The following is a 26,538-nucleotide window of genomic DNA, read 5'->3' on the forward strand; positions in this document are numbered from 1 at the left end:
TATATATATATATATATATATATATATATGTATGTATATATATATATATGTATGTATGTATGTATATATGACTAAAAGATTGAAATCACAGAAAATATGTCTTGTGACAGTTTTATGCAGCAAATTTTGTGACATTATAGATCAGTGATTGTGACCCTTTTATCTTGAAACTTGAAATTGTAAGGATAGAGAAGGTAAACATGAGAAAAGTGAGTGCTAAGGCTAAGGTTTTGGGAACTTTTGTGTGTATTGGAGGAGCTTTGATGTTGATCCTTTACAAAGGAATGCCCTTAATCAAGCAAGAACAAGAGCACATTGCAGACAAAGGCACAACAACAGCATCAGCTTCCAAGATAAAGAAATGGATAATAGGTTCACTGCTTTTGACTGCAGGATGTGGCTTGTGGTCCTCATGGTTTCTCATACAAGCAAGGATTAGCAGAAAGTATCCATGTCAATACTCTAGCACAGCCCTTTTGTCCTTTTTTGCTGCCATTCAATCAGCAATTTTAACTTTGCTTATTGACAGAAGTAAGACCAAATGGATTCTCAGAGGAAAGTTAGAGATTCTCACTGTTGTATATTCTGTAAGTATACATATCCTTTATCCAAAAAATTCAACATTTAGAAATGGTTGTGGAAGTTTCTTGTCATGTTACCATGATTTAAAATACAATAGTAAGCCATTGTTTCAATCCTTGAAAGCCCCGTTAGGGTCTAAAATTGAAGAATTCATAAAATAAGAATTTAGAGTAAAACTGTCATATATATTAGTTTTAGAGTTTAGTTTGATCCATTTTGAGGGACTAAAATAGTAGTTTAGTCTAAAATTTGAATTTCAATTCACCCACCTTAAACAGGAATAAGACAAATTTATAGTATATAAATAGATGCAAACCTCTCTTTATAAATCGATTTATTGTCAGGTTAAATTAGATTTAAAGTTCACTTTTTAAAACATTTTGTACAAGATCCAACAAGCTAGCATCATTTATACAAAATTTTGCATTAAAAGTTAGCTGTGGGTGGTGGCAGGGACTGGTTGGATCAGGCTTGTGCTATGTGGCAATGTCATGGTGTGTGAAACAAAGGGGTCCAGTTTTCACTTCAGCATTCACCCCTCTTCTGCAGATGTTTGTGGCAGTGCTTGATTTCTCTATATTACAAGAGGAAATTTATTTGGGAAGGTTGGATTTGGTTGTTATCATTCTGTTTTCTTTTTCTTTTCTTTTTTTCACTTTTTTTTACAGTGCATTGCCTCTGATGCATCCCTGCATACAATGAGCAGTGTTGCAGGATCAGTGTTGGTTATTTCTGGCACTTATATTTTACTTTGGGGTAAAAGTAAAGAGGAAGAACAAAATGCCATGAAGAATAGTCAAGAAGATGAAGAATGTATGAATAATTTTGAGGACAATCCAAATGTAGCCTCTAAGCTAAGGCTTAACGGGGAACAAGGATTATGTGAATTACAAGAGAAGCAGTTGGTCATTGAAGTAACTAGAAGCTGATAAAATTCTCAAGACTTTCATGCAGGAGAGAATGTTAAGAAATTTAGCTTCAGTACCAATTTTTCAATTACTCATGTGTGCATAATAGCAAAGCTTTCATATGCATTCATGTTATGTACTGGTTGATTTGCACATGTAAAACCTAACTTGTAATTTCACAGTGATAGATATTTTATGAGTATCCATTGAGTCTTATTTCCATTGTAGTTTTCATTGCAACTTTCATTTTTATGGAGTCATCACATCCTTAAATGTGCTCTCATCTTTAGTAATGTAATTATCATTACATTTTCTTGGTGTTAATTTTTCCAGTAATTTGTTTCCTTGCATATACCACAGAGATAATGTCTCAGAAAAAATTTGTAGAGTTCTCTTTATAAAAAATTTCATCATATTTCTTTTCTCTACGTTCTTTATCTGTAGTTCGCAATTTGAACTTAAAAGAAAATTTTTCGATGGAATCTTGATCGTGTATCTTTACTCATGATTCAAGTAAATACAATAGATTCAACAGTACTTTTTTTTTTTCTAAGTTATAGGACTCGTAATTGTAGAGACTCCCTGTATATTAGAGATAAATAATTCCTTTATTCTACAAATTTTTAGCATCCATACACCAAGCATTTTTACTCAGTTCTAGAATATTCAACAAATTTGATGAAGCAGCAGGGATCAGAAAAGCTCATGATCCCAATCTCCCTCTGGAAAGTGTTGACTTTCTTATTTGCAATTTATGGCATTGGTCGCATCCCAATTTATAGGGATGACCAAGTTATGCACACCATCTTGCCACTTGGGTTAAGAGAAACTCAGAAATAACCTAACATGGCCAGATTCTAGTCCTTGTTAACAAAGAAAGTACAATATCTGGTGAAGGATACAAGAAAACAAAAACGAATAATGTATGAATAATTCTAAGAACACTCCGAATTTGCCCTTTAAACTGAGGTCTAATGGGGAACAAGGTTTCTCTGAAATGCTATGGTAACTACTGTAGACAAACTTTTCAATACTTAGGTGCATAACAAATGATCAACAAATTTGGGTTGAGAAGTAATTCATCAATTACTCAGGCAAGCGGAGCATGCCAATTCTTTAATCACAGTTTTTTATCTACATATATATGTAATGTAATTGCTAATTTGCACATGTAAAGCACAACAATTCCAATTTCATAGGGAGAGATGATACAGCATACACTAATAAATATCTACACTACCAGAATAAAAGAAGTATTTGATTCCATCCTTGTCAAATCAAGAAAAGAAAGGAAAGAATATTGCTTGAGCCAACGCTCCTTACTAGGATTCGACCACAGGTTCGCAGGCATAGGAAGTTAAATCAATCTGGACAAGAAAAACACTTGTATAAACAAAAGATAGCACATTGCTCATTTGGATAAGAAAGCATATAGATAATAATAATAATAATAAAAAAAAAAAAAAAAAACAAATAGAGAGTGAAACAGAAGATAGTACTTGGATTGCTATGAAATTTGCAAGGCTCTGACCCGAGCAGTCAGTTCCCTGACTTGGCTTCTTAATCGCTCAGGATTGCAGAAGAAATCAACAAAGACTCGTCTTTGAAGTCCAATTTCTTGTGAATGATGTTTTACAATCTGGATGACAGTACAAAGTTTCAGTCATCACAATAATTTCAGAATCTTTGAAATGCATGTCGAATATACAAATTCATGTAAAACTTGACAATAGAGGTGTGGTTCAATATGATGGTGACGAGATGGAAATGAAAGAGTGAAAGAAACTAAGTCTTATCAAGAAAAAACATCATTGTATGTCAAGAGTGACTACATCGATTTGAACTTAAAAACTATTATTACTAATTTACTTTACTTTTTCAGTGTTAGATATATTATTTTTATCTTATTTTTATCTTTTATTTTTAGTTAGTTTGTTATTTTTTATTTGTATTTTGAATTTAGTTCATATTTTTTTTTATTATAAGTATAGTATCCTATATATATATTTAACACAAATAGAAATTAATTTCATTATTAATTTTTATTTTATTCAACATTCAGTAAGGCCAAGGCCAAGGCTCAATTTTCAGGATTAATGAACTATTGTCCTCACATTTTAAGTTTTTCAGATTCAATAGTATGAAAAAAACTATACCAAAGAAGTATTTTCATGAAAGTTATTATTAGTGAAAGGAAATACTAAGAGAAGCGTGTTAGGTAAGAAGAGTAGAAAACTCCGGTCAATCAAAATGATTATTGTCTTTTTCTTGAGGGTAGAAACGGGTGGAAATTAAAGAATTCCAGCATTTTATCATGATTAGGCTGTCGTTTGTGTTTCACTGCACTGAGTAAATACTTTAGAAAACATTAACTCTCCACAACGACAAGCAGGGAATGGAACGACTTAAGTAATCAAATAGGAGTAGACTTAACAATAGGGAGAAAAAACAATCTAGTTAATTGGATCATGTTAATATGAAAAAAATTTAGCATAAACATGCATATTGAGACTCTTAAAAATTGAATTTACTTTAATGCAATATAGTTGGCCTAGATAAAATTCAACAAACTATTCCCCAGATTCCAACGAACCAATTAGAAGATGCCCAATAACAGGGTTTCTTCAAAGAAATCAATGACTTGGGGAAATTACTAACAAGATGACATGATAAAAGCTTCAGATCCATGTACCTCATTCTTCTTGACATGCTCGTGTGTCACCTCTTCAACCGCAGCAGACAGCTTTGCGTTAATCTTTTCCATTTCATCAAGCTCTTTCATTAATGGCTAAATAATATTGGATGGAACAGGGCAAAATGTCAAAACACAATATAAACAAAAAAGTAAAAAACTGAAATGCCCATTTGGATAAAACTTAGATTCAGATATGTAATCAAAATGTAGTTACTTTTACTTCAGAAAGGTCCACATCACAACTACACCATCAGAAACTAATCCATTCCCTTAAAACCCTGACAATGGAACACCGGTTTTGATTTTATTCTTTACAGAGGACATGACAAATATTCCACCTTTTAGGAAAAGGCTTTGGTTGTAACTAATGGACATGAAAAGGATAGTTAATATATTGTTAGTAAAAAAATACAAAAACCACTGCTACAATTATGTCTTACAAATTAAAACCAAGCCACAGTATAGATTAGGGAGTCATACCCGAGGGGTCAGTATTGGTTGTGCTGTAGTTGAAGATGCAAAGAGCAGTTGCTGCAGGCTTTGAATAAGGTTACACCTATAGATTCAAAAATTGACATGAACAATTGCAGTAAACGAGGAACAAAACAACACTCCAAACTAGAGAATTAAGTAGAAGAAAACCCATTGCTATTTGATGCGTTAAGAAACCCAGAAACTATCAGACACGAATCTCACACTCTAACACAAAAGATTAATTGCCTCTTTATTTCTGGTAACACAACAATGTGCGTAAGCATACAAGGAAGCCTGTCTCCGATCCACAGGATGCAATGTTCCTGTCCCAACTACACAACAAAACAATGTGTCCCTTCAAGACACTTATTCCCCCCTATATAGCTATTTCCTAAAACAAACTCCCAAACATAACTGCTTAACCAACTTCCCCCTCCATCCCACCTTATGTCCTGTTTTTGTCCCCTTTTTTCCTGACATAAACCCTTAAGACCCTATCACTATCTCACTAAACAATTGCAGAAACTTTATACCACTGCGAATGTAAAACTGTATGGACATGGACCCTAAATATTGACAATGCAAATAGAATGTCACAAACAACAATATTTTACAGTTAAGCCTACAGCACATATGATTCATTTATATATTAAGAAAATGGAATCAATAAAATAAATAGAAGAGATTTGATATTCTCTAATAATAATGCTATGATACAGAATAAATAAAAACAACCTTAATAATAATAATAATAATAATATATATATATATATATATATTTGATTATATAGGGTATACTCTTTATTTCTATCATTATAACAGGATGCATAAGCATGTCTGTCGAAGAATTTCATATATGCTAAATTCACAAAATAGCAGCCTCCAATGATTTCATAGATTAAGGGTATTTTTCAACAAATTTCAGCATTTCTAAGAGAAAATAAAAAGTTTAAGGTTCTTCTTGAGCTAAAATCACCTTATGCATTAACTAAACTAATTTTAGCTTAAGGGGAAACTTAATTTTGTTTTCCTTAATTTTCTCTATTGTAAGTGTTTATGGAGAATCCAAACGAACTCTAAATCAATTGACACCAATCCAAAACTTGACACACTCATCAATCAATGCCCCTATATAGAAAATTATTTGGATTAAACCCCCATTGATATGTTATTATGCAGAACCATGTCATATTTAGAAAACAAAAATTAATGACAAATGGTCTGATGAAGTTCAAGCACTGTACTTTTGTTTTAAGATAATTCAATGTTGTAGAAAACAAATAACTTAACAAGAAATTTTATGAGCTTGATGTTTATGATGCAAACTATTAGAAATATCAAACGATATTATCTCATAATACTTTAGAGTATCTTTAGATGATCTCAGGATTTATTTTTCTTTAATATTTTATGATTTGTTTCCTTATTTAATTATGGTCTTTATAATTATGAACACATTTTATCATAATCAAATTTATTAGGATATGATTTATAAGCATAGCAGATCATATATAGAGTAATAAAATCTCTAATAGCTTTGTATTTTTCGTAATCAGCTCATATAACATGGACTCTGTTGTGTAGTCCAGACACACATTTTTCAGCATATATTGCATCTATTTTCCTCTTTCAACCCAGACTTTCCATTCAATAGAGAGTTTTGTGAGAAATTCATTAAGCAAAACAGTTACGGATTGGCGTTAAATTAACTTTGATTTACTCCACGGTACATATCCTAACCTAACCTGTGATTGCAATAGAAGGAATATATTGGTGATATCCAAAAGAGCGTTAATTAAATAAAGTCAGTGAAGCATAAGCGTTCATAATTTTACAGCATATCATAAATTATAGTACATAAATTTAATCACAATACTTACAGTTCATTAATACACCTATTTCTGTCTTCGGGAAGAGAATTCTCAAGGTCGGATTGAAGGCTCGTCAAATCTGAATGAAGAGCTGATATCTGCTTGACAATGCCAGGAGCTGATACATATGTCGACAGTGAAGCTTGTGTATCTGGGAAGAAAATGTAGAGCACCAGGAAAATGGTACAGGATAGCATATCAGAAGGATAACAGGAACACTCTAACTTGAATAAATCATAATATTCTGATGAATAAATACTCACTTGAATATATTTTTAGCAGGTCTCTAATAGCATGCAAAAAATGATCACTGTCATGTACTCCTCCTTGTTCTTGAACATCAGAGGCAGCTTGGATCAGGGCCAAGCAATGACCCTGCAAACCATAAAGGGAAGTTCAAAAAATAAAAGTAGAGGTGTGATGCAAAACTGGACTTTGGAACTAGGGTTCAGAAGGAAAATATAAAGAAGGTATTCGATGGTCTTTTAGAGGGTGATTTGACTCCTCAAAGGTGAAGGAGAACACTTGATAGGATTGTGATAAAATCAATGATGTTTAATTGAAGGAGCCAAATACATTCAACAATTGTGAGTTCCCTTAGTGGCAGAGGACAAAAGGGAGAATTTATAAGAAACTCTACTTAGCGTGACTCTAATAAAACCACATTGCATCTATTTCATGTTAATCACCGATATTTCTTAAGTGCAACCAACAAGTCATGAATGATAAGACCTAACGTTGTATCGTATGCCTTCACTCTCAGATTGGATTAAACAAATGAAAAATACTTGGGCGTATAATTTCATAAACATTTTAATAGAGTAATTCTATCTGTTTGTATGATTTCACTATACTACTATGAAAGAAGAAACGAGAACAGGAGCAGAAGCTCCTCATATGACAACACTTGTTTTCTCTCCACAACTAACTATCCCCAATCCCATCTCACTACTCACCTAAAAGAAAGTTAAGGGGGTCTAAGATAACCAATCACACCATGTGTAAGAAAAGAAAATCAGACACTTTAAATTGGAAGTGGTAAATGGGAATTTTGAAATAAGAAATATACCACTACAAGTCAAAGCAATGAAAATAAATAATCACACAAAATTAAAGAATAAGTGCAATGCCATAATTCTAAGGATACATACCACCCGTCCCTCAGTTGCAGACAAGTATGCTTGAAGCTCAGACTCAATAACCTTGAGCAACGAAAATGCTCCAAGCATGTGCTTCTTTTCCAATTGGCAGGCTATCTTTAAGAACTGGTGCCTGGCAAGGAGGTTGATGAGATGGTTTATGAACTGCCAAAAGAATGGAGAGGTTTGTTATCAGTAGAAGTACTTGATCAATTTAAGACAAATCCAAACAGCCTGATAGAATATGTAAAATTCATTGACTTTAAAGAAAGAGATAAGTAGTGTGAACTGTCTCATTATTATTTGATTTGATTGGAGAAGTAATTTATAGAATAAGTGATTTATAGAATACAGATATATAGTCCTAGGTCTGGCTAACTGAAAGCTGTCACTAGTAACTCAACAGCTGTCATAACTGACAGAGGCAGCTCTAAGCTATTCACTGGTCTATATAACTTGCAGTGTAACCTATACAACATATACACTATCAGAAGAGAAGATAAGAAACTGCAACTCAATTTAAAAGTTAGCTATGACCGAGAACAGAAACTTGGAGAACCAATCTAAAATTCGAGAATGCGCACAAAAATCTAACCAGCATAGCCCAACACATAGGAGATATTTATAAATAACAATCATAGTACAAATAGATGGCTAAACTTACTGCTTTCTGTCTATTAATGTAGTACTCTTGTCGCATGACCTTCAAATCATAATCACCTATAGGATAAAGAAAGTTCCAATGCAAAATTAAAAACATGTATCATACAAAACAAATTAATGAAATAAAATTGAATTTCTTCTCAATAGTTGTGTTGAGAAAATACCTTGTAAAATGTACGTATCTTGGAGTTGAGCTAGCTCCCAACACAAATCTGAAATAGTCTGAAAAGGGAAGAAAATGATAAGCCATTGGACCACACCAGACCAATTATTTAGAAATATTACTATAGGACTTAGTTTTAATAATAATAACTGTCCTTTAAAAGCTTCTATAGAGAATAATTAAGTACTTCCGTTCATATTGGTGTAGGAGTTAAGGGAAAATTAAGTCGTGTGTTTTCTGGGCAGAGATAACATTTCTAGGAGCTTCTGAACTCTGGGAGAGCAAGACTGATGTAATTTCCGCAATCTGGTGATTTAATAATATTATTATCTTTTTGAAATTGGTGATCTATTATTTCTGCAATCTGGTGATTTACTCAATAATGAAGTGTTGTTTTCTCTAATTCCCTCGTTGTCATTTATTTTTTTTTTAATTTTTTCCAAAGTTTATGAAGACTTGGGATCTCAATGTGAAACGCCATGATGAATGAATTGCATAATTGAACTAAGTCAAAGTTAGAAGAACATTCTTTTATCCTTGTTCCACAGCTGAAGCATCATGGTAAAATAGCGCAGTGTCTAGAAGATACAACAATTCTAGACTAAAAACTATCTAGTAACAAACCTCTGATAGCAGCTTCTCTTCGTGGCTATAAAGATTTGAAAGTTCTCCTTTCAATTCAGAATGCTTTCTCCTGTACTCACAGGCAGCAATATCACGTACGAAAAAGTGTAACTTAATAAAAAGCATTTATGGTCAAAAGAATTTGAAGTTAACATTTCCTGCAGAATGCAACAGATAACCACCCACCCCCCAAAAATGCATAACCTTTGTACAACTCTGCAATGGTGTGTTTTGTCACAATTATTCAAAAATAAGGTGTGGCATAAATTTAGAATAGGTGTTTTGTATAGGTTTTACAAATTGAGGATTTCAAGCAAGTAGGGTAAAATAGAAGGGAGGTTTATAATAAAGCAAGCTGGTGTCAATTGATTTTGTGTGCACTCTCTGTAATTTACAATAAGGGCTCACAAATAGAGTTATCAAGCTACTAATAATCAATGCAAAAGCCCGTGGTTTAGACTTGAGAAAATGGATGTCTGGAGGTCAAAATTTTTAAGTACAACACCAGGAAACATAAAGGCACAATATAGACTGTATCAACATTATTAGTACCTAAGAGAATGAAGATCAAGATGAATATGAGCCTCATCTGATGATACTTGTGATTTAAGCGTCATTAAAATAGCCTGTTGCTTGGCATTCTTGACCTGTGCTTCAACCCATTGTTTTTCACTTACTCCAAATCTGACAAAGTTTACAGAGACCATTAAGAGATTGGTGAAATTTTAGAAACATGAGTCTCACAGCCATTCTAATAAGATCAAGATGAGGAACTACTAAAAAAGGTTCTGTATGCCTTCTGTAGGACCACATGAATCACAGATGGTCAGACAGACATAGGATGACACGCAGGATAAACATGATTTTATGTCAGTTAACCTATAAACCACCTCAAATAAAATAAAAAAAAAAATACAAACTGATTATGATTAACATGGCACTACTATAGGCATGATCATCAAGCACACTGCCCGGGCTGGGTAGCATCCAAGGTTGAGTTTGCTATGCAAAACAATTGACAATTTATAAGACATGAGCTCATCATAATTGCTAATATAGATAACCAGCAGATAAATATCCATATCTAGAAGTCTTGAAGTACAACTTGGTGCACATTAAACCAATCAACAATGTACCAAAATAAGTAATCTACAATGTTATCAAAAGAAGAACATACATTGAGCGAAGCCGGCGTAACTCAGATACACGTTGATGATGTGATTTTTCCAAATCTGCTGAACCACCAAAAATAAACAAATAGGCTTAACAGGTCCAGTTAACAATATTCAAGGTCATACAGGATATATATTCTGTGTGTAAGCCCAGTATAGTAGTATTTTAATATGTAGAGTGAACTCCATACAGATTTTTTTTGAGCCTTCCTTTTGTCCATCCAGACTTCAGATACTCTAGATGCACTTAGTTTGTTAAGTGCAGGGATTTTAAGTTAATTAAGGTGTGTATAATTTTAACAGACGTTTAAAAACAGTTTTAAACTTACAGGGTTGGTACAGGATGCCAGAATTTTTAAGCAGTTCATGCCTATACCACTTCAATAAAGATCTAATATCAGTAGGAAAATAATTATTATATAAAAAACAGAAATATATTTACATAGATAAGAACAAAGTGAAAACTAAAAAAGCTCACATTTACTGCCAATAAGGAAATAAACAAATCCAATTAAAATTTGGGACTCGTGATGGCTGAAGAAAAAAATAAGTGAATTGTAAGGACCAGCATGTACACCTCTAACATAGGTATTTGAGATCTCATCCAGATTCACCCAAGAGCATTTAGATTTCCCCTCCTCGGCAACAAGTCGAAATGGACCCTGCCATTGAATTAAAAAAAGAAGTCATAAAAGGGTATGAAGAACTTGAGAGAACGTAAATCAATAAAAATATTTACAACATCATTATCAGAAGTAAAAAACAGAAAGGTAACTTGAAGACAATAATACAGAACAGAGAAAGAGAAGAGAAGAGAATTTGTTTAAACTGAAAAATGGTTTCTTGCATTACTTGTTTGAAGTACATATTTTAATTATTATACAGACCTAGTAGCTTGCTCTGCAAGGTTTGTTGACTAGACTATAGATCGAGCTAGCTGGCAGCTCAGCATAACTGACTTCAGTTACAACAACTGCTGACAAAGAACCTACATTACTAAGAGTTTACAACAGTTAGCTTAGCTAGTATCATACCTATATAGTGAAGTGCACAGCAACACCCATATCATATGTAGCAGGTGTTAGAAAAACACTACTCAACTCCCTTCTAGTGTTTTCCGAACTTCAATTGGTATTAGAGCCTACCTCGAAGAACCAGTTCCTAACAGAACTCGAGGAAATAGTCCAAAGGCATAACTAGCAGGAGATAGACAAGTTGAAACAGTGGTCCAGACTCATCAAGAAGCAAACATCTTATCTCCAACATATAGAGAATTTCTCAAGGACATCAAGAGGCAGGCTCAGCATATCTGACAAAACAACACACATCCTTCGTCTCAGCACAAAAGAGGGCACTCCAAATGAAGTTCAAATGATCCTCAATTAACTCAAGGTCTTGGGAAAACTCTACCACAACACCAAGCCATCCTAGACAATGAAGAACTCGGGGTGTCACTCTCAGAATACCCAGGAATTCTGATGACACTAGACAACAAAACTTTTCACTAAGTATAAGAGCTTGATCACTCAACAAATGAGCTCACAAGTCATGAAGGGATCATCTAGAAGAATATTGGCACAAATCTTCAGGACATAAGTTGTAAAATAAAACAGATGATGGAAAAGCTCACATAAGAGACAATGCTCATAAGCGCAAGAAAGGACTTGGGTAAATCTATGGAAGGCATAAAAGGAACAGCAAGAGTCTCACGACAAAAAGTGTCTAACACTATGTAAGGGAGCTAAACGAAAATAGGATCAAAGTGGTTAAAAGAAGTATTTGTTAGAAGGATCAACAACAAGACTCTCCCCACGACAGAATCAAATATATATAACTAAAGAAATCAGAAGGAGGAAGCTATCTCAACGAAAATGGACAAAGAATAAGATCACAAGCTTTGGATAGATCGTCTATAGACACGACGCTTAAAGAAACAAAGCACATTTAGAACTAAGCCACATCGACACCCAAAACCTTTGTCTAGGTGAAAAACTTAGAACGCACCTTTCCACGTCATCCATAATCATACGGGGCACATTTAATGTGCAAGGATGCCTCCACTAAAACCCGTGACTGTTAACTTTCCAAGAAACCATCGAATTCAAATATCACAAAACTCGGGGAAAATCAAAGGTCTTTCTTGGCTGGTAAGAAAACCCAGAAATCCCATCATTCTCTCGAATATCTTAAAAACTTCCAATTTCCTGTCACTCACTCTCTCATCTAGAACACAAATCTATCATTCTAAATCCGTCAAAAACTCATTCCTTTCCCATACTCAAAATCATGACAGCAGAATCAAGCACCAATCTCTTTCTCAAGGATGTTCTGAAAGCGGCAAAACAGACTTGCAGTATTAGCATGTTTGGTGAATCAAACAAGACTCCTCATCTAGAAGATGTAACAACCTTGGAGGAACTTCAAGTACTATGAAAAGGTATCCCATCAATGTTCAGAAGGTGTGGAAATAAGAACTACTTCTCATGCAATGAGCCAATTCTTCCAGAGCTAGTAAGAGAGTTCTGGAAAAATGCTCAAGCTGAAGCAGACTGCATAAGATCGGCAGTCAGTGGAAAGAAATTGTTGTCAATGTAGACACCATATCTGAAGCAATCAACTGTTTTCGGTTTAATGACTGATTCCAGGAAGACAGGGATGAAGTCTACACCTTTGGTAAAAAGGTGGAAAGGACTCTGTACGGAGAAAATTTTTGAAAATAAATATATTTGCAATGATATCAATGTTGAAAAGCCGAGCGAGCCAGCAAAGACGAATTTGAAAATAAATTAATGTTATTTGTTGAAACTTCAAAATCAAAAATGTTATAGACAAACTTGTCTTGTCTCGAATCAAGGACGATCAGCAAGAAAAGTATCAAACAACTCACAAGTTATCAACCTTTATCAGTGCACTAAGTTTTACCCTCTAAAGGGGATATACTAATCCTACTAAGCTACGTATATTATCAATTTGTTATAATTAATAGAAAAATAGTATTTCAAAATATATTTATCCCAGAAAAAAATATAGACCAAGAAGACAGTAAGCAAAAAACACAGCCCACTTACTGTGTCCAGTTGCTTAGCAAACCACTGATTTAGCTCTTTTAGACATGATGAGTCTCCAAGCAAGAATTGGTTGAAGTCTGAGTATGCCAAATATATACCATCTTCTGCATCTCAAAATAGCTAAATTCATCAAAAGAAATATCAAAACTCACCATGAGTTTTCAACATACTATACCACAACAACAACCAGGCATTATTTCATTAGATGGGGTTAGACACACATATCAAACAACACCATCATGCTCTATCGAAAACCAAATTTTCAAGATGAGACTTCAATAAAATTCATATCTCCTTTAAAACTGTCCATTTTGAATCTCTTCCATTTAACAAATTCATGACCCATGGATCATGGAAATTAAAATTTTATCTCAGCGCCTGACATGGTTGAACAACAAAACTTATAAGTATACAGCAATAAATTCCATACTGACACTTAGGGATAACAAAAATGAACTTTATAAAAATGAGTAGAACAAGAAATTATCATCCGAGAGAAACAATGAAAAGAAATATTACCATCTCCTGAATGATAATGTGCCAACTCATGCGCTGTGGAAGCAATTCTTTCAAGAACCGCATTCATCTAAACAATGAAGAAATTTAATGAAAACAAACCACCATGAGATGATAACTGAGGCGAAAAGAAATACAAATTTCTCACAAGAACAGTGAACAAAAACTCAAATTATCAATGGGGTTCATATATTTTACAAGCTTACAAATGTTCATTACTGGACTTACAGTTTCCTAAAAGGTACACCACTTGTATAAAATAACTTTATCACATTTCAGACAACATTATCAATCATCAAACTTACAAGGGAGACAAAATAATCCTTAACAGAGCATAGAAATGATACATTACACGTGGAAGCAGTGACTTGCCTGTAAGTTTCGGACAGAAAGGCTATCGTCAATATTAGAAAGGTGTCCTTTAACAATAGAAGTCGCAGCAAGGCGTGGTCGTCTTCCTTGTGTCAAGGCTGAGCCCTGCCCCGAAAGCATGTCAAACTGAGATTGTAGATGCCTTAGCTGCCTCTGCAACGCCAAAGCCTCCTCTCTATACACCAGAGTTGCCTCTCTAAAGCCAAAAACACAAACAATAAGACAATGATCCATATTCATTTCATTGAACATACACCCTGTTTGGATAAATTTCTCTACCACCACCTACAGGATAAGGAAACAGAAAGGTATAATGAACTGTACTTCCCCCATAAGTTAAAATCAACTTATGCACTTATCTTCGAAATAAAGTTTTCTTGTCTAACTTCTCCAATAGTTGAAATGCATACACTTGATTTTAACTCACAAGTGGAGCTCAATTCATTTTACCTTCTTATTTTCTCCTCCTGTCGAATGAATTTTATCCACAGAAGGGGTAATAGAGATCAATCAATGTTATCAGTAGAAGTACTTGATATCTTTCAACCCCTCCTCAGCACCGAAAACCGCCTCCTGATTGTCTCTCCTTTCAGAGAAGGCCGAAATGCTGTGGTAAGCAAAGTCCAAATCCTCACCCTGCTTGATTCAACTTATTTCAGATTCACTATGTAATAAAGTACTAACTTACTAGTTCATTTCCAATTCCAAAACTAAGAACTCAATACAGTGCAATTTATCACCTCTAACAACTTCCCTTCTTGCTTGAACTGCTCGTACCTGAAACAAGGAGAGAAACCATTCACATTCTATGATTATCAACAATCCATAATGAAATAAGTAATGGATAATTGGGAGAGAGAGAGAGAGAGAGAGAGGTAACTGGGAAAGCTCAGATAGGGAAAGGACATTGGAAGTACGGAGATTGGAGCAGATCCAGTTGAGAAGGGGGCGAGTGTCTTCATACTGAAACGGCCATTCGAAGCTATCAGGGTCCAATGCTTCCCATCCTTCGTACCCCAATTCTCCCAACAATGTGCAAAGTCGACCGCCGCTCATTCTTCCTCAGATTTGATGCAGAACCTTTACTCTTTTCTATTTGGTTTTGGCCTCCTCTGCTTCACACTGAAGCAAAGAAAGGGATCCACCAAAATTTGAAATTTGAACACGACAGAACATGAAAAGCAAGAAATAACAAAATTTAAAATTGTTCTTTGAGTTTGCTCATTTTTTACCTTCAGTCTCAGTGAATTTCGATGAAAATATCAATATCAAGGCTTTCAAACCGAATAGGTAATTTTTCAAAAGACTTACCCAAGAGCGTAAAGAAAATTTCAACTGCAACAATAATTAATGTGTATGTTTCCCGGAAAAGCATAACATACTCATTTGCAGGACGCGGTGGCTCGAATGAGGAAGGAGGTGGTTGGGTGGTTCCACGGCGGGAGCTTTAGAGGCTAGGGATTGACTGTTGTAAATTGCAGCGGTGTAGACTTTTTTTTCAACTGCGTACTTTACTACGCCGTTTTGGCAATTCCTACTAGAAGTTACTCATACTCATTTATGTTTTGTTTGCTAGAAATTATCTATGAAATTAAATGAGATTGATTTGGAAAGATATTTGAATATTTTGGTATTTGATTTGGGAGATTTGTTCCACATTATAATGATTTTTAAGAAAACTTTTGGAAGAGAATTTGAATTATTTGTAGGGATTATTTGTTAAGTTACTAATATATTATTGTATTTTATGTTTGATTTTTTAACTTTTCTATAATAATTATTAGAAGTTAATAAATAATATTCTAAAATAATATTTTTAAGAAATTATTTACTTTTATTTTTTCAACCAAATTTGTTAACTTAAAAATATTTATATTTAGAAAAATCTATCTAAGAACTATTTTAAGATTACATTAAAAATAACCTACTAGTTTCCATTAATTTCATAAAAAAACAAATAAATTACATAAACTAATAAACTTGAAAATTTTATCATTTTAGAATAATATTTTTAAAAAGCATCAAGTAAATTGTATAGGTTATTTAATGTAAAACTTAAAATGTTTGGATATATGGAATAACCATCTCATTTCCAAGAATGATTGTTCACTTCTTATCTTCAAATTCAATTTTTATTTTTCAATGTCCATTAGTGGGTATGTGTCAAAAGTCCTCTCTATTGCCAAAATTAGTTTGATTATGAGAACAAGGATAATAAATGCATCGTAACCTACCATTTTTACTTGGATCTATATTTATAGTTTTGTCTATAAACTTTTGATTGAGATTGACCTAATTACAGCTCAAACATGACAAATCCCAATTAAGTGTTTAACCAAAATGATTTTCTGAATTAATCCATTTTACATTGACCATTAGTTGTTAAGATATCAAAGCATATTGATTATCCACTTCAATGTAAAGAATTTCAACCTTTTGTTGATGGAAAAAATTACCATTCAACTATCAATTGATCAAGATATACAATACAATAACTTTATAAAATTCAAGCACTTAAACTACCCAAAATATTATAAATTATATAGGATTAAGGTCTATTAAATTATTATAATATATATGTATAAAACAATTTATAAAAACTTATTATAAGTATAAACTAGGTTTATCAATTAAACAACTTAATTTATTAAAAAATATACGTATAAAAATTATACTTTTACCTNTTATTTATTTTGTGATGAATTCATTCCGTGTAAACACTTAATTAATTGAAAATTTTGAAATAAAATAAACATTAGCTAATAACTAAGATAGGAAAAAGGTGATGTTCTATTTTTATATTTAATTAAAATAAAGGTAAGATGTAAATATAAATAAATGTTTACCAATATTTACACTTCAAAATATATAAATATATATATATATAATAGAAAAAACATAGTAGAAAACTTTTGTGGGTCTCATATAACATTTTGTTTAAGAATTTAAATAAATAAATACACTTTCAAGTGTAAGAGAAAAGATCAAAAATAAGAATGAGTCAACTAACAAAGTCTAAATCTTAATTTTAATTAGTTAGGTAAATACTAACTTGATCTCCAACTTTCTAGCCAATACTAATAAATTTAATTAATTTATTCAAATTCTAACGAAAAATAAGTGGTCATTGAAACCTATTTTGGTAATGAAATTTTTTCAACCATAAAAAACATGAGAATTATGTGTAAAACAAGTGAGAAGAAAAAAAAAAGGAAAAGGAGAAAGTACATTGATGAAAGTGATTATTGTTATTTGTTTATAAGAATTACATACTTTTGAAGGGAATCAAGGAGAATGAAACTGAGTTAGGATATTTGTGACAATTATAATTTGAAAGATGGAAAGTAGCTTAGATGGAGTGCGTCACTACGAGGGCAATATCACAACATTTGTACTGATCACATGTTTTGTGGCTGCAATAGGAGGTCTTCTCTTTGGATATGATCTTGGTATTACAGGAGGAGTAACTTCCATGGAACCATTTTTGATGAAGTTCTTTCCTAGTGTCTACAAAGAGATGAAAGATGAATCAGAAAGTAAAAATCAATACTGCAAGTTTAACAATCAACTTCTTACATTATTCACTTCTTCCTTGTACCTTGCAGCACTACTAGCTTCTTTTTTTGCTTCTACTACAACTAGATTGCTAGGGCGTAAAGTCTCTATGCTCACTGGTGGCTTATTTTTTCTTATTGGTTCACTATTGAATGGGTTTGCCATGAACATTGAAATGTTAATCATTGGTCGTATACTTTTAGGATTTGGAGTGGGATTTTGTAATCAGGTAAGAATTAACATTAGTTATATATCCTAATCATTTAAAGTGGTTTATCTTTTTCATTTTCTAAGAAAAATTATGTTTAACTTTTTCACCTTTATTTTTATTACATCTGTAGTCTGTACCAGTGTATTTGTCTGAAACGGCTCCACCAAAAATTAGAGGAGCACTCAATATTGGCTTCCAAATGATGATCACACTTGGTATCCTAGTTGCAAATCTAATCAACTATCGTACATCCAATCATACAAATGGATGGAGGATTTCTCTAGGCATCGCAGCTGTGCCAGCAATTGTATTATGTATAGGATCTCTCTGTGTTGTTGAAACACCTAATTCTTTGATTGAAAGAGGAAAATATGAAAAAGCTAAGAANATGTTGGAGAAGATTCGTGGAACTGANAAAATTGATGAGGAATATCAAGATCTTGTTGATGCTAGTGAAATGGCAAAAAAGGTAGAACATCCATGGAAGAACATTGCAAGAGCAAAATACAGGCCTCAACTAANTTTCTGCACTTTTATTCCNGCCTTTCAACAACTCACNGGCATCAATGTCATCATGTTTTATGCCCCAGTTCTCTTTCAAATTTTAGGCTTCGGTGGTGATGCTTCANTCATGTCTGCANTTATCACTGGAGTTGTTAATGTTGTTGCCACACTAGTTTCTATCTTCACAGTAGACAAGTTTGGAAGAAGAGTGTTATTTCTTGAAGGTGGTGTCCAAATGTTTATTTGTCAGGTAAAAATTGATAAGTCCAATAAGTTTATACTTTTGCAACTCATAACTTCAAAAAAACTTTAAACCTAGCTAATTTCTTTTAAAAATGGATTTAAACCTAACTCGACCTTACAACATCAATTTGTAAGGTGAGATTCATATACATCTCAAGCATGAGATTAGATATTTAAGAATGGTTCGATAATATCCAAATAATGTGTGACACAATAAACCTAACAAAGAACAAACCTTGTTAGAATAAGCTTTAAATGACTTTGATGCTAACTCGATCCTACAAAATTAGCTTGTAAGATGAGGTTTACATCCACTTACACAGTGTAAATTGACCTTATTTCTAGTTGATTAGGGATTTCCAACAATTTATTGTATGTGAACATGCATGATTAATTTAAAAATATTGCTTGAACAACCATCAATGCATTTATATAACAAACAATATTTTTATGTATCACATCTATAAATCTTGAAACCTAAGCTAAACATAAATTGTTATATATTGTGTTTCTTATTGCTAATACTTTTGGTTGAAGGTTATCGTTGGAATCATCATTGCTTTAAGGTTTGGACTAAATGGTCAAGGATCATTTAGTAAAGTTGAAGCAGATATTTTGTTGTTCTTTATATGTGCATATGTTGCAGCATTTGCATGGTCATGGGGACCATTGGGATGGTTGGTGCCAAGTGAAATATGNTCTCTAGAAATNCGTCCAGCAGGTCAAGCTATTAATGTTGCCACCAACATGTTATTTACNTTTGTAATTGCTCAAGTCTTTCTTAGCATGCTTTGTCACATGAANTTTGGTCTCTTCTTCTTATTCGGAGGATTTGTNATTATCATGACTATTTTCATTGCATTTCTTTTACCCGAAACAAAGAATGTTCCCGTTGAAGAAATGAGTATACTTTGGACTTCACATTGGTTTTGGAAGAAAATTGTTTCCAAGGATATTGAGTTTAACTCTAGGAACAATAACACTGTTTTGTAGATACAATTGTAGTTAAGTATTAGTTATGATAGAAAAAATAAATTANAGAATGTGTAATATTTTCAAAGTTAGGTAATAAAATAAATGAGTTATTTTTATTGTTCTTGTTCCATCTTAGTTTAACATGTGCTCAGGGTAAGCTTCTTAATTCATTATGTTGAAATAATTATTGTAAGTTGCTTTTTAGATTTTTGAAATCTTAAGTTTAATTCAATATGATATATTTCTTATAAAGATCATGTCATCTCCTAATTTCAATTCAAGTTAGATAAACATATCATAATATTTTGTAAATTACAATAAAGTGTACTTTCAAGTTTTAAAATTATTTTCTGTTTTTAAATGTTCAATAATAATTTAGCGTATTATAATAAATCTTCAATCATAAACTCAATAATAATAATTCAACTAGTTTAATTTTCTCTTACTTAATCCTTTTACAACATTATTTTAATTAAAGTATAACACTAATTATTTTTATTTTGTCACCATTTCCTTGTTTAATGATTAACCAAAACATACTTTATCTTAAACAACTTTATCCTCTTCTTCCATCACATTTTGATAGTTGACTATAATGAATAACCCCTCGTCAATTATAATGATACATAAAATATTATAAATAGTATAAAATGCTTTCATATTTAAGTATTCCAAATAACATTAATGTGTAAATGTCCTTTTGCAAGAATTTCACTCATACAAAGAATTATCAAGTTTTATTAATCTATTTATTCCAACATTTTCTTATTTGAATAAATTTATTAAAAATTGAAATAATCAAGAAAAATACTAGAGGATAAATGGTGTTTTTCAAAATCTTTTCGCAAAACAACGTCTAATGACTTATAAAGATAATGTATATGAATTTTAAAATGGTTAGACGTTGGTTTTTAATGAGATAGGTAAATGGAATGCATTTTGGATAGGAAAACAGTAAACCACATATTTTTATATTGGTTCACTCAACTTGAGCTATGCACAATTTTTCTTTAAAAACTTTTAAGGAGTTCTACTAATCTTTTCCAAGATTACATGAGTTTTGCCTCTCTGAGATCTTACCAAGTATTCTCAACAATCAAGAAAGTATATAAGATATACTTACAAACGATCATTGAGAGGTTCAAGAACTAATGATGATGTTAGAACGTAATAAATACATCCATTGGAGAATATGTGTTGGCGAATTTAAGGTGGTAAGTGACAACTTTTAGACGCATCCAGATATAGTTAAATTGTTGAATGCATATAATATTGTTTTGTTGATTGATAATACAAACAAAACCAAAAAATATTAGTTTTCAATTCTTGAGATACTTGGGGTCGCATTAATAAGTTTGACTTTCTTGGTGACCTTTGTATTGTTATCAAGTGAATGATAAAATAATTTCACTTGGGCTCTAGAAAGGATAAGAAAATTATTTTTGACATATGAAGATGGTCAACAGGTCATTGTAGCGATAAATACCTAACTTTAATGAATATCATTGACATTGTATTTGTTGAATGTTATCATATGCTATGTTGTTTCCACATTCATAAAAATGTACATGCTAAGTGCAAAATCTTAGTTAATTCTATTGAGGCATGAGATGTCGTTATAGAAGCATGAAAAAATGTCATGGATTATGAACAATATTCAATGTTACTGATTGTGTTGATCGCTTTCATCATGCTTGTATCTCAAGGCTTTTATTCTTTGAATATGTCAATGACTCTTAGATCATTCTATATAAGAAATACTATGTAAAGGCATGGAAAAACTGAGTAATGCATTTTGGAAACACAACATTTTTTTACATATTTTACGATATTGTTCATGTCATTTGTATTAGGGTTGAGTTAGCTCACTAGAGCCTCAAGAAAGTATTGGGAAGCAATATGGAAAACCCTTATTCGAGTGGGATGCAATTCATAATGTTGTCATCTTGCAACATAATGAGATATAAACATCCTTTTGAAAAAAGTATAAATATTATAAAATATGTTTTCGAAGCAAGTAGATATAAAAGATTGGTTGGACGTGTATCAAAATATGTTTTGGGACTAATTGCTTAGGAGTTCGATCGAGTGAAGCATATAGGATTTGATAGTGAAATTTGTTGATGCATTTTAAGACAAACATAGGATCTTAAACTAGTTCTATCTGATTTGTCACCCTTATATTGTCGATATTATTGATGTCATTGTTGATGGTCACTGTGATTGTAGATGCATTGTTGCTTTGTTAGGCACGTGAAGAGTCATGATCCTTTATCTGACATGATTTGTTTAAAGAACTTAGTTAGTGACATTATAAATACGCAAGATTAGTGAGAAACTATGATTGACTAGAACAACTAAGGAAGTCTTTATTAATCGACTCACAATCAAGGGTACATGTTGTTATACCTTACACTTTACTTATTATGTCTTGCCTTTTTCTTTTATAACAATTTATTTAGTTAATTACAGACTAATACGGACAAGTAGATGAATATATCATACATTAGATATGTTATTGTTAATCAATATAATGTCATCTTAGTTTGTTTGTCATATCATCAAAATATTACAATCTTCTCACTACATAATTGATAAGAGCATATTTTACCATGATTTCAGTAATGAATTAAGAGAAAATATCAACTTTTCCTTTACCTTTTACCTTGTAAATCCTAGTTTTCTCCTAAATTAGTAAGTGGCTGCACTTTTAACTTTAATGGAATAGTTTGATCATTAATCCCTGCTTTTATAGGCTTAAAGTAGTTGGAAGAAGTCTATGCATCAAATGAAGGCACTGGAACCCAAAGAAGCAAGAAAAAACAGCCAAAAAGGTGAATTCTAGGATGTTGCCACTGGGCTACCGCTCGAGCAGTGACGATGTTGTTCCAACCAAAATGTGGCGCCCCAGAGAGGAGCTGGGCGCCCTTTGCCTCGCATTTTCTCCCTAAAGATGGCGTCGGACGCCCCAGAAAAGGGGGCTGGGCGCGACTTTTTGCTGACTTGGCACCCTATACCTATAAAAGGCTCACATGCAACGAGGGTGCCATCTTCTTGGCGGCTGAAGCTCAGAAACACGATTTTGGACCTCTAGGAGTTGGTTTTGGGCTGTGAGAACTCTCTATTCTTCCTTCTTGGGTCTTCATCTACTCCATTTTCTTCCATTGTAAGCTCAAGCTCTCCATGACTATGGAGAGCTAAGTTCTTTTTGTTGGGGAATGATGTAAACTTTACAACCTACTTGTAAATGCACTTGGTTTAAATGAAGATATGCTTCTTTCAGTACTTGCTAGTGTTTATTTCTTTGCTTAAAGCTTGTTATGACTTGATCAACCATAGCATGATGTTAGGGTTTGCTTAATATTGGGAAATGTTGTGTGAACCTTGAAATGGACTAAATACCTAAAGGAAATAGTGTCTAGGGATAGAGCTAGGACCTTTGGTTGTCTTAAACTTCTTTTCTTAATGCGGGTGAACTTGTCAGGTTGCCAAGGGATTGGGATTTAATAAGTGAACCTAGGCTTTCTCACCAAGGGATTGGGTTTAAGTAACTTAGCAAGTTGACAAAAGCAAGTTAATGAAGAAGAGTAGTTTTGTGCATTTGCATAGGAGTGTATTAGTTGAAATCATTCTCCAACATATCCATTCCACATCATTTCAAATCATTTCATTCTCAAGTTTTTTAACCCCAAGAAGTTCACTTTATCATTTATGCATTATGTTTACTTTCATTGCACAAATTCAAATTAAAGGGAATCATTCTTTAGCTTAAGTTAGTTAATAATTATACGATAGTAGAGTATTAACCGAGTCTCTTGGGAAATGATATCCAATCTTACCGGTTTATTACTTAGAACGATTTGGTACGCTTGCCAAAGAGTTAACAATAATACACCACATCAGATATAAGACAACATCGAGTAATATGTATAGAACATGTTCACGAATATCATTTTGTGCAAGTGATTATTATTTTTCTCCATTATAAAATAAGTTCCATTTATTAATTTTATCTTTATAGGTTCACCTACGAAAATGTTGTCCTTTATTGATAATGGATATCATATCTTCTATCCAAGTTACCCTGAGGTGAAGGCATGGTCATCCTTTTATGTTACTAGGATGCAAACATTTGTAGAATTAATGGATGTTAATACTAGTTATGTAGACTTGTATTAAGACTAATATTTATGCTATGTAAAAATATGATTTAAATGAAAATACAAAGTTATTTAATTATGTAAATACAAAGTTGTTTAATTACAAATATTAATTAAAAGTTCAAAATAACCATATACATAATAAAAGACCTCCTCTGGTGTTGGGTGCATGTTTTTCAAACACCGTACAAGTTATTTGTAATACCACATTAGTACAACCCCATGCTATAGTATCATCATTAACATCATCACAATCAACCATCATTTATGAGATTTTCATCACACATCTGATAGATCCCTACAACTAAAGTAATAAAAAATTAATTAACATTCTTTAATAGTATAAACACTGAAGCATTATATAGTCGTAAGCTTACATGTGTAAAAGGAGAGAAAATCCTACAAGGTCTATTAGATTAAGTTGTATTCTAAACACATCCTCTCTATGAGAGTTATCATCTAAGACTTGTAAACTATCTGATTGATTATGCATTCTAAAGAAAATTCAAATACTTGATGGTTAACTTAGTTGAGTTAAACGCCTACTAGACAATTGTCTAAGAGAAACCAGAAGTGGGTAAACTCAGTTCTAGTTAGCGTAACAAGTGTTATCAATATTGATTAGTGTAACCAGGAATGGTAGTCAACGTAACAGATGTTACCAGAATTGACTAGTGTAACCAAGAGTGATGTTAATACTCAGTTCTAATAAATGCTATAAATGTTACCGGTATTGATTAATGTAACCAAGAGTGGTGTTAATACTCAATTGTAATCTTGTTTAGATTATAATCTTTCAAAGAGGTCTTAGAGGAGAACTAAATGTTGCTCATTTGAGTGAACCAATATATAATAATTATATGTTTATTGTTTTAGCTTTGCAAAACAACTTTTTCTACACATTGCAATTGTTTACAAAGTTATACGTTCTTGTCATCAAATGTTATTTTCCTTAAGAGTTGTCTTTCTTAAACACTGCAATAGTTTTGCTAAAAGCTTAAAAAGCATTTTATTTCTTAACGTTGTGGTTTAAACAATGGCTTATAAATCAAGCGTCTAACAATCTCTATAGACCATCTAACCGTCACCAAGGTTATTAAACATCCATTGCAAAAATATTTTTCCATAACACTATTCAAATCCCCCTTCTCCCTCCTCTAATTTCACATCTTAAATAAAATATATTTAATTAGTTTACTAACTTGGCCCTATCACAAGGCATATGTAACATGATTGGCATAACTCATCAACAACAATGTATCAGGTTGACCTTTAAAAATCCACCTACTTCATATTCTTCTTGAATACATTCTCGTGCTACTTAACAACATCCTTATGCTCTCAATAACATCCTCCTACTACTCATGAACATTAGAATGAGGTAATGTTACAACTTCTTCATAACGATTACTTGTACAAAGATATGCCTAGGTCTCCTTTTAGTTTTGTCTTGTGAAGAACTCTCAGTCTAAGATGTTGATGCACCTTGTATTATTTTCATTTCTATAACAAACAAAATCATAAAAAGATTAAAACCAATATACATACAAAATAACTAATTTAAAAGAAAATAAATAAAGAAAACAATAACAAAAAAATTAATTAAATTAAGTAATGCAACAATAACCAATTAAAAAAATATTGAAAAATTACAATTATATATATATATATATATATATATATATATATATATATATAAAATAGAAAAAATATAGTAGAAAACTTTTGTGGGGTCTTATATAACATTGTGTTTATGAATTAAAATAAATAAATATACTTTCAAGTGTAAGAGAAAAGATCAAAAATAAGAANGAGTCAACTAACAAAGTCTAAATCTTAATTTTAATTAGTAGTGTTTTTGAGGTAAATACTAACTTGATCTCCAACTTTCTAGCCAATACTAATAAATTTAATTAATTTATTCAAATTCTAACGAAAAATAAGTGGTCATTGAAACCTATTTTAGTAATGAAATTTTTTCAACCATAAAAACATGTTGCTTCTCTACTTATTAAAGCAAGGAATTATGTGTAAAACAAGTGAGAAGAAAAAAAATAAAAGGAAAAGGAGAAAGGACATTGATGAAAGTGATTATTGTTATTTGTTTATAAGAATTACATACTTTTGAAGGGAATTAAGGAGAGTGAAATTGAGTTAGGATATTTGTGACAACTATAATTTGAAAGATGGCAAGTAGCTTAGATGGAGTGCGTCACTACGAGGGCAATATCACAACATTTGTACTGATTACATGTTTTGTGGCTGCAATNGGAGGTCTTCTCTTTGGATATGATCTTGGTATTACAGGAGGAGTAACTTCCATGGAACCATTTTTGATGAAGTTCTTTCCTAGTGTCTACAAAGAGATGAAAGATGAATCAGAAAGTAAAAATCAATACTGCAAATTTAACAATCAACTTCTTACATTTTTCACTTCTTCCTTATACCTTGCAGCATTACTAGCTTCTTTTTTTGCTTCTACTACAACTAGAATGCTAGGGCGTAAAGTCTCTATGCTCACTGGTGGCTTATTTTTTCTTATTGGTTCACTATTGAATGGGTTTGCCATGAACATTGAAATGTTAATCATTGGTCGTATACTTTTAGGATTTGGAGTGGGATTTTGTAATCAGGTAAGAATTA

The 26,538-nt window shown here is 32.3% G+C and overlaps 3 protein-coding genes across 8 annotated transcripts in view; 2 read left to right on the top strand and 1 right to left on the bottom strand.

Annotated features, from left to right (window-relative positions):
- The window catches only part of LOC106753614 (WAT1-related protein At3g30340), a 3,483-nt gene extending 1,510 nt beyond the window's left edge, over positions 1–1,973 (top strand). The window contains exons 4-7 of one of the 2 annotated variants that reach the window (XM_014635437.2): positions 185–445; positions 530–587; positions 1,036–1,187; positions 1,289–1,973. In XM_014635437.2, the coding sequence (XP_014490923.1) occupies positions 185–445; positions 530–587; positions 1,036–1,187; positions 1,289–1,511 (694 nt within the window). In that variant the 3' untranslated portion in view covers positions 1,512–1,973. Of the gene's footprint in view, positions 1–184; positions 588–1,035; positions 1,188–1,288 lie in introns of both variants that reach the window. The other variant, XM_014635436.2, reaches the window with a different exon arrangement.
- Positions 1,974–2,557: 584 nt separating this feature from the next.
- On the bottom strand, positions 2,558–15,793 carry LOC106753644 (AUGMIN subunit 3). 5 transcript variants are annotated; one of them, XM_022777547.1, is made up of 20 exons: positions 15,630–15,793; positions 15,128–15,369; positions 14,988–15,024; positions 14,780–14,883; positions 14,248–14,443; positions 13,879–13,945; positions 13,360–13,463; positions 10,869–10,953; positions 10,297–10,354; positions 9,672–9,803; positions 9,120–9,189; positions 8,497–8,554; positions 8,334–8,389; positions 7,682–7,834; positions 6,794–6,905; positions 6,540–6,681; positions 4,666–4,741; positions 4,183–4,278; positions 2,990–3,129; positions 2,558–2,857 (listed from the first exon to the last, which is right to left on the bottom strand). In XM_022777547.1, exons 2-19 carry the CDS (start codon positions 15,301–15,303, stop codon positions 2,998–3,000), a joined length of 1,854 nt encoding a protein of 617 aa, XP_022633268.1. In that variant the 5' UTR covers positions 15,304–15,369; positions 15,630–15,793; the 3' UTR covers positions 2,558–2,857; positions 2,990–2,997. The 5 variants fall into 5 exon arrangements, with proteins under 5 accessions (XP_022633268.1, XP_022633271.1, XP_022633270.1 ...); XM_022777550.1 differs by having other exon boundaries at positions 13,360–13,460; positions 15,559–15,793; XM_022777549.1 differs by having other exon boundaries at positions 10,297–10,351; positions 15,559–15,793.
- Positions 15,794–17,584: 1,791 nt separating this feature from the next.
- On the top strand, positions 17,585–19,753 carry LOC106753588 (sugar transport protein 10-like). Its single transcript, XM_014635410.1, has 3 exons — positions 17,585–18,031; positions 18,144–18,767; positions 19,298–19,753. The coding sequence occupies exons 1-3, from the start codon at positions 17,585–17,587 to the stop codon at positions 19,751–19,753; spliced, it is 1,527 nt and encodes a 508-aa protein (XP_014490896.1).
- Positions 19,754–26,538: the final 6,785 nt, after the last annotated feature.

The sequence above is a fragment of the Vigna radiata genome, unplaced genomic scaffold (assembly GCF_000741045.1).
Source record: "Vigna radiata var. radiata cultivar VC1973A unplaced genomic scaffold, Vradiata_ver6 scaffold_134, whole genome shotgun sequence".
NCBI lineage: Eukaryota > Viridiplantae > Streptophyta > Magnoliopsida > Fabales > Fabaceae > Vigna > Vigna radiata.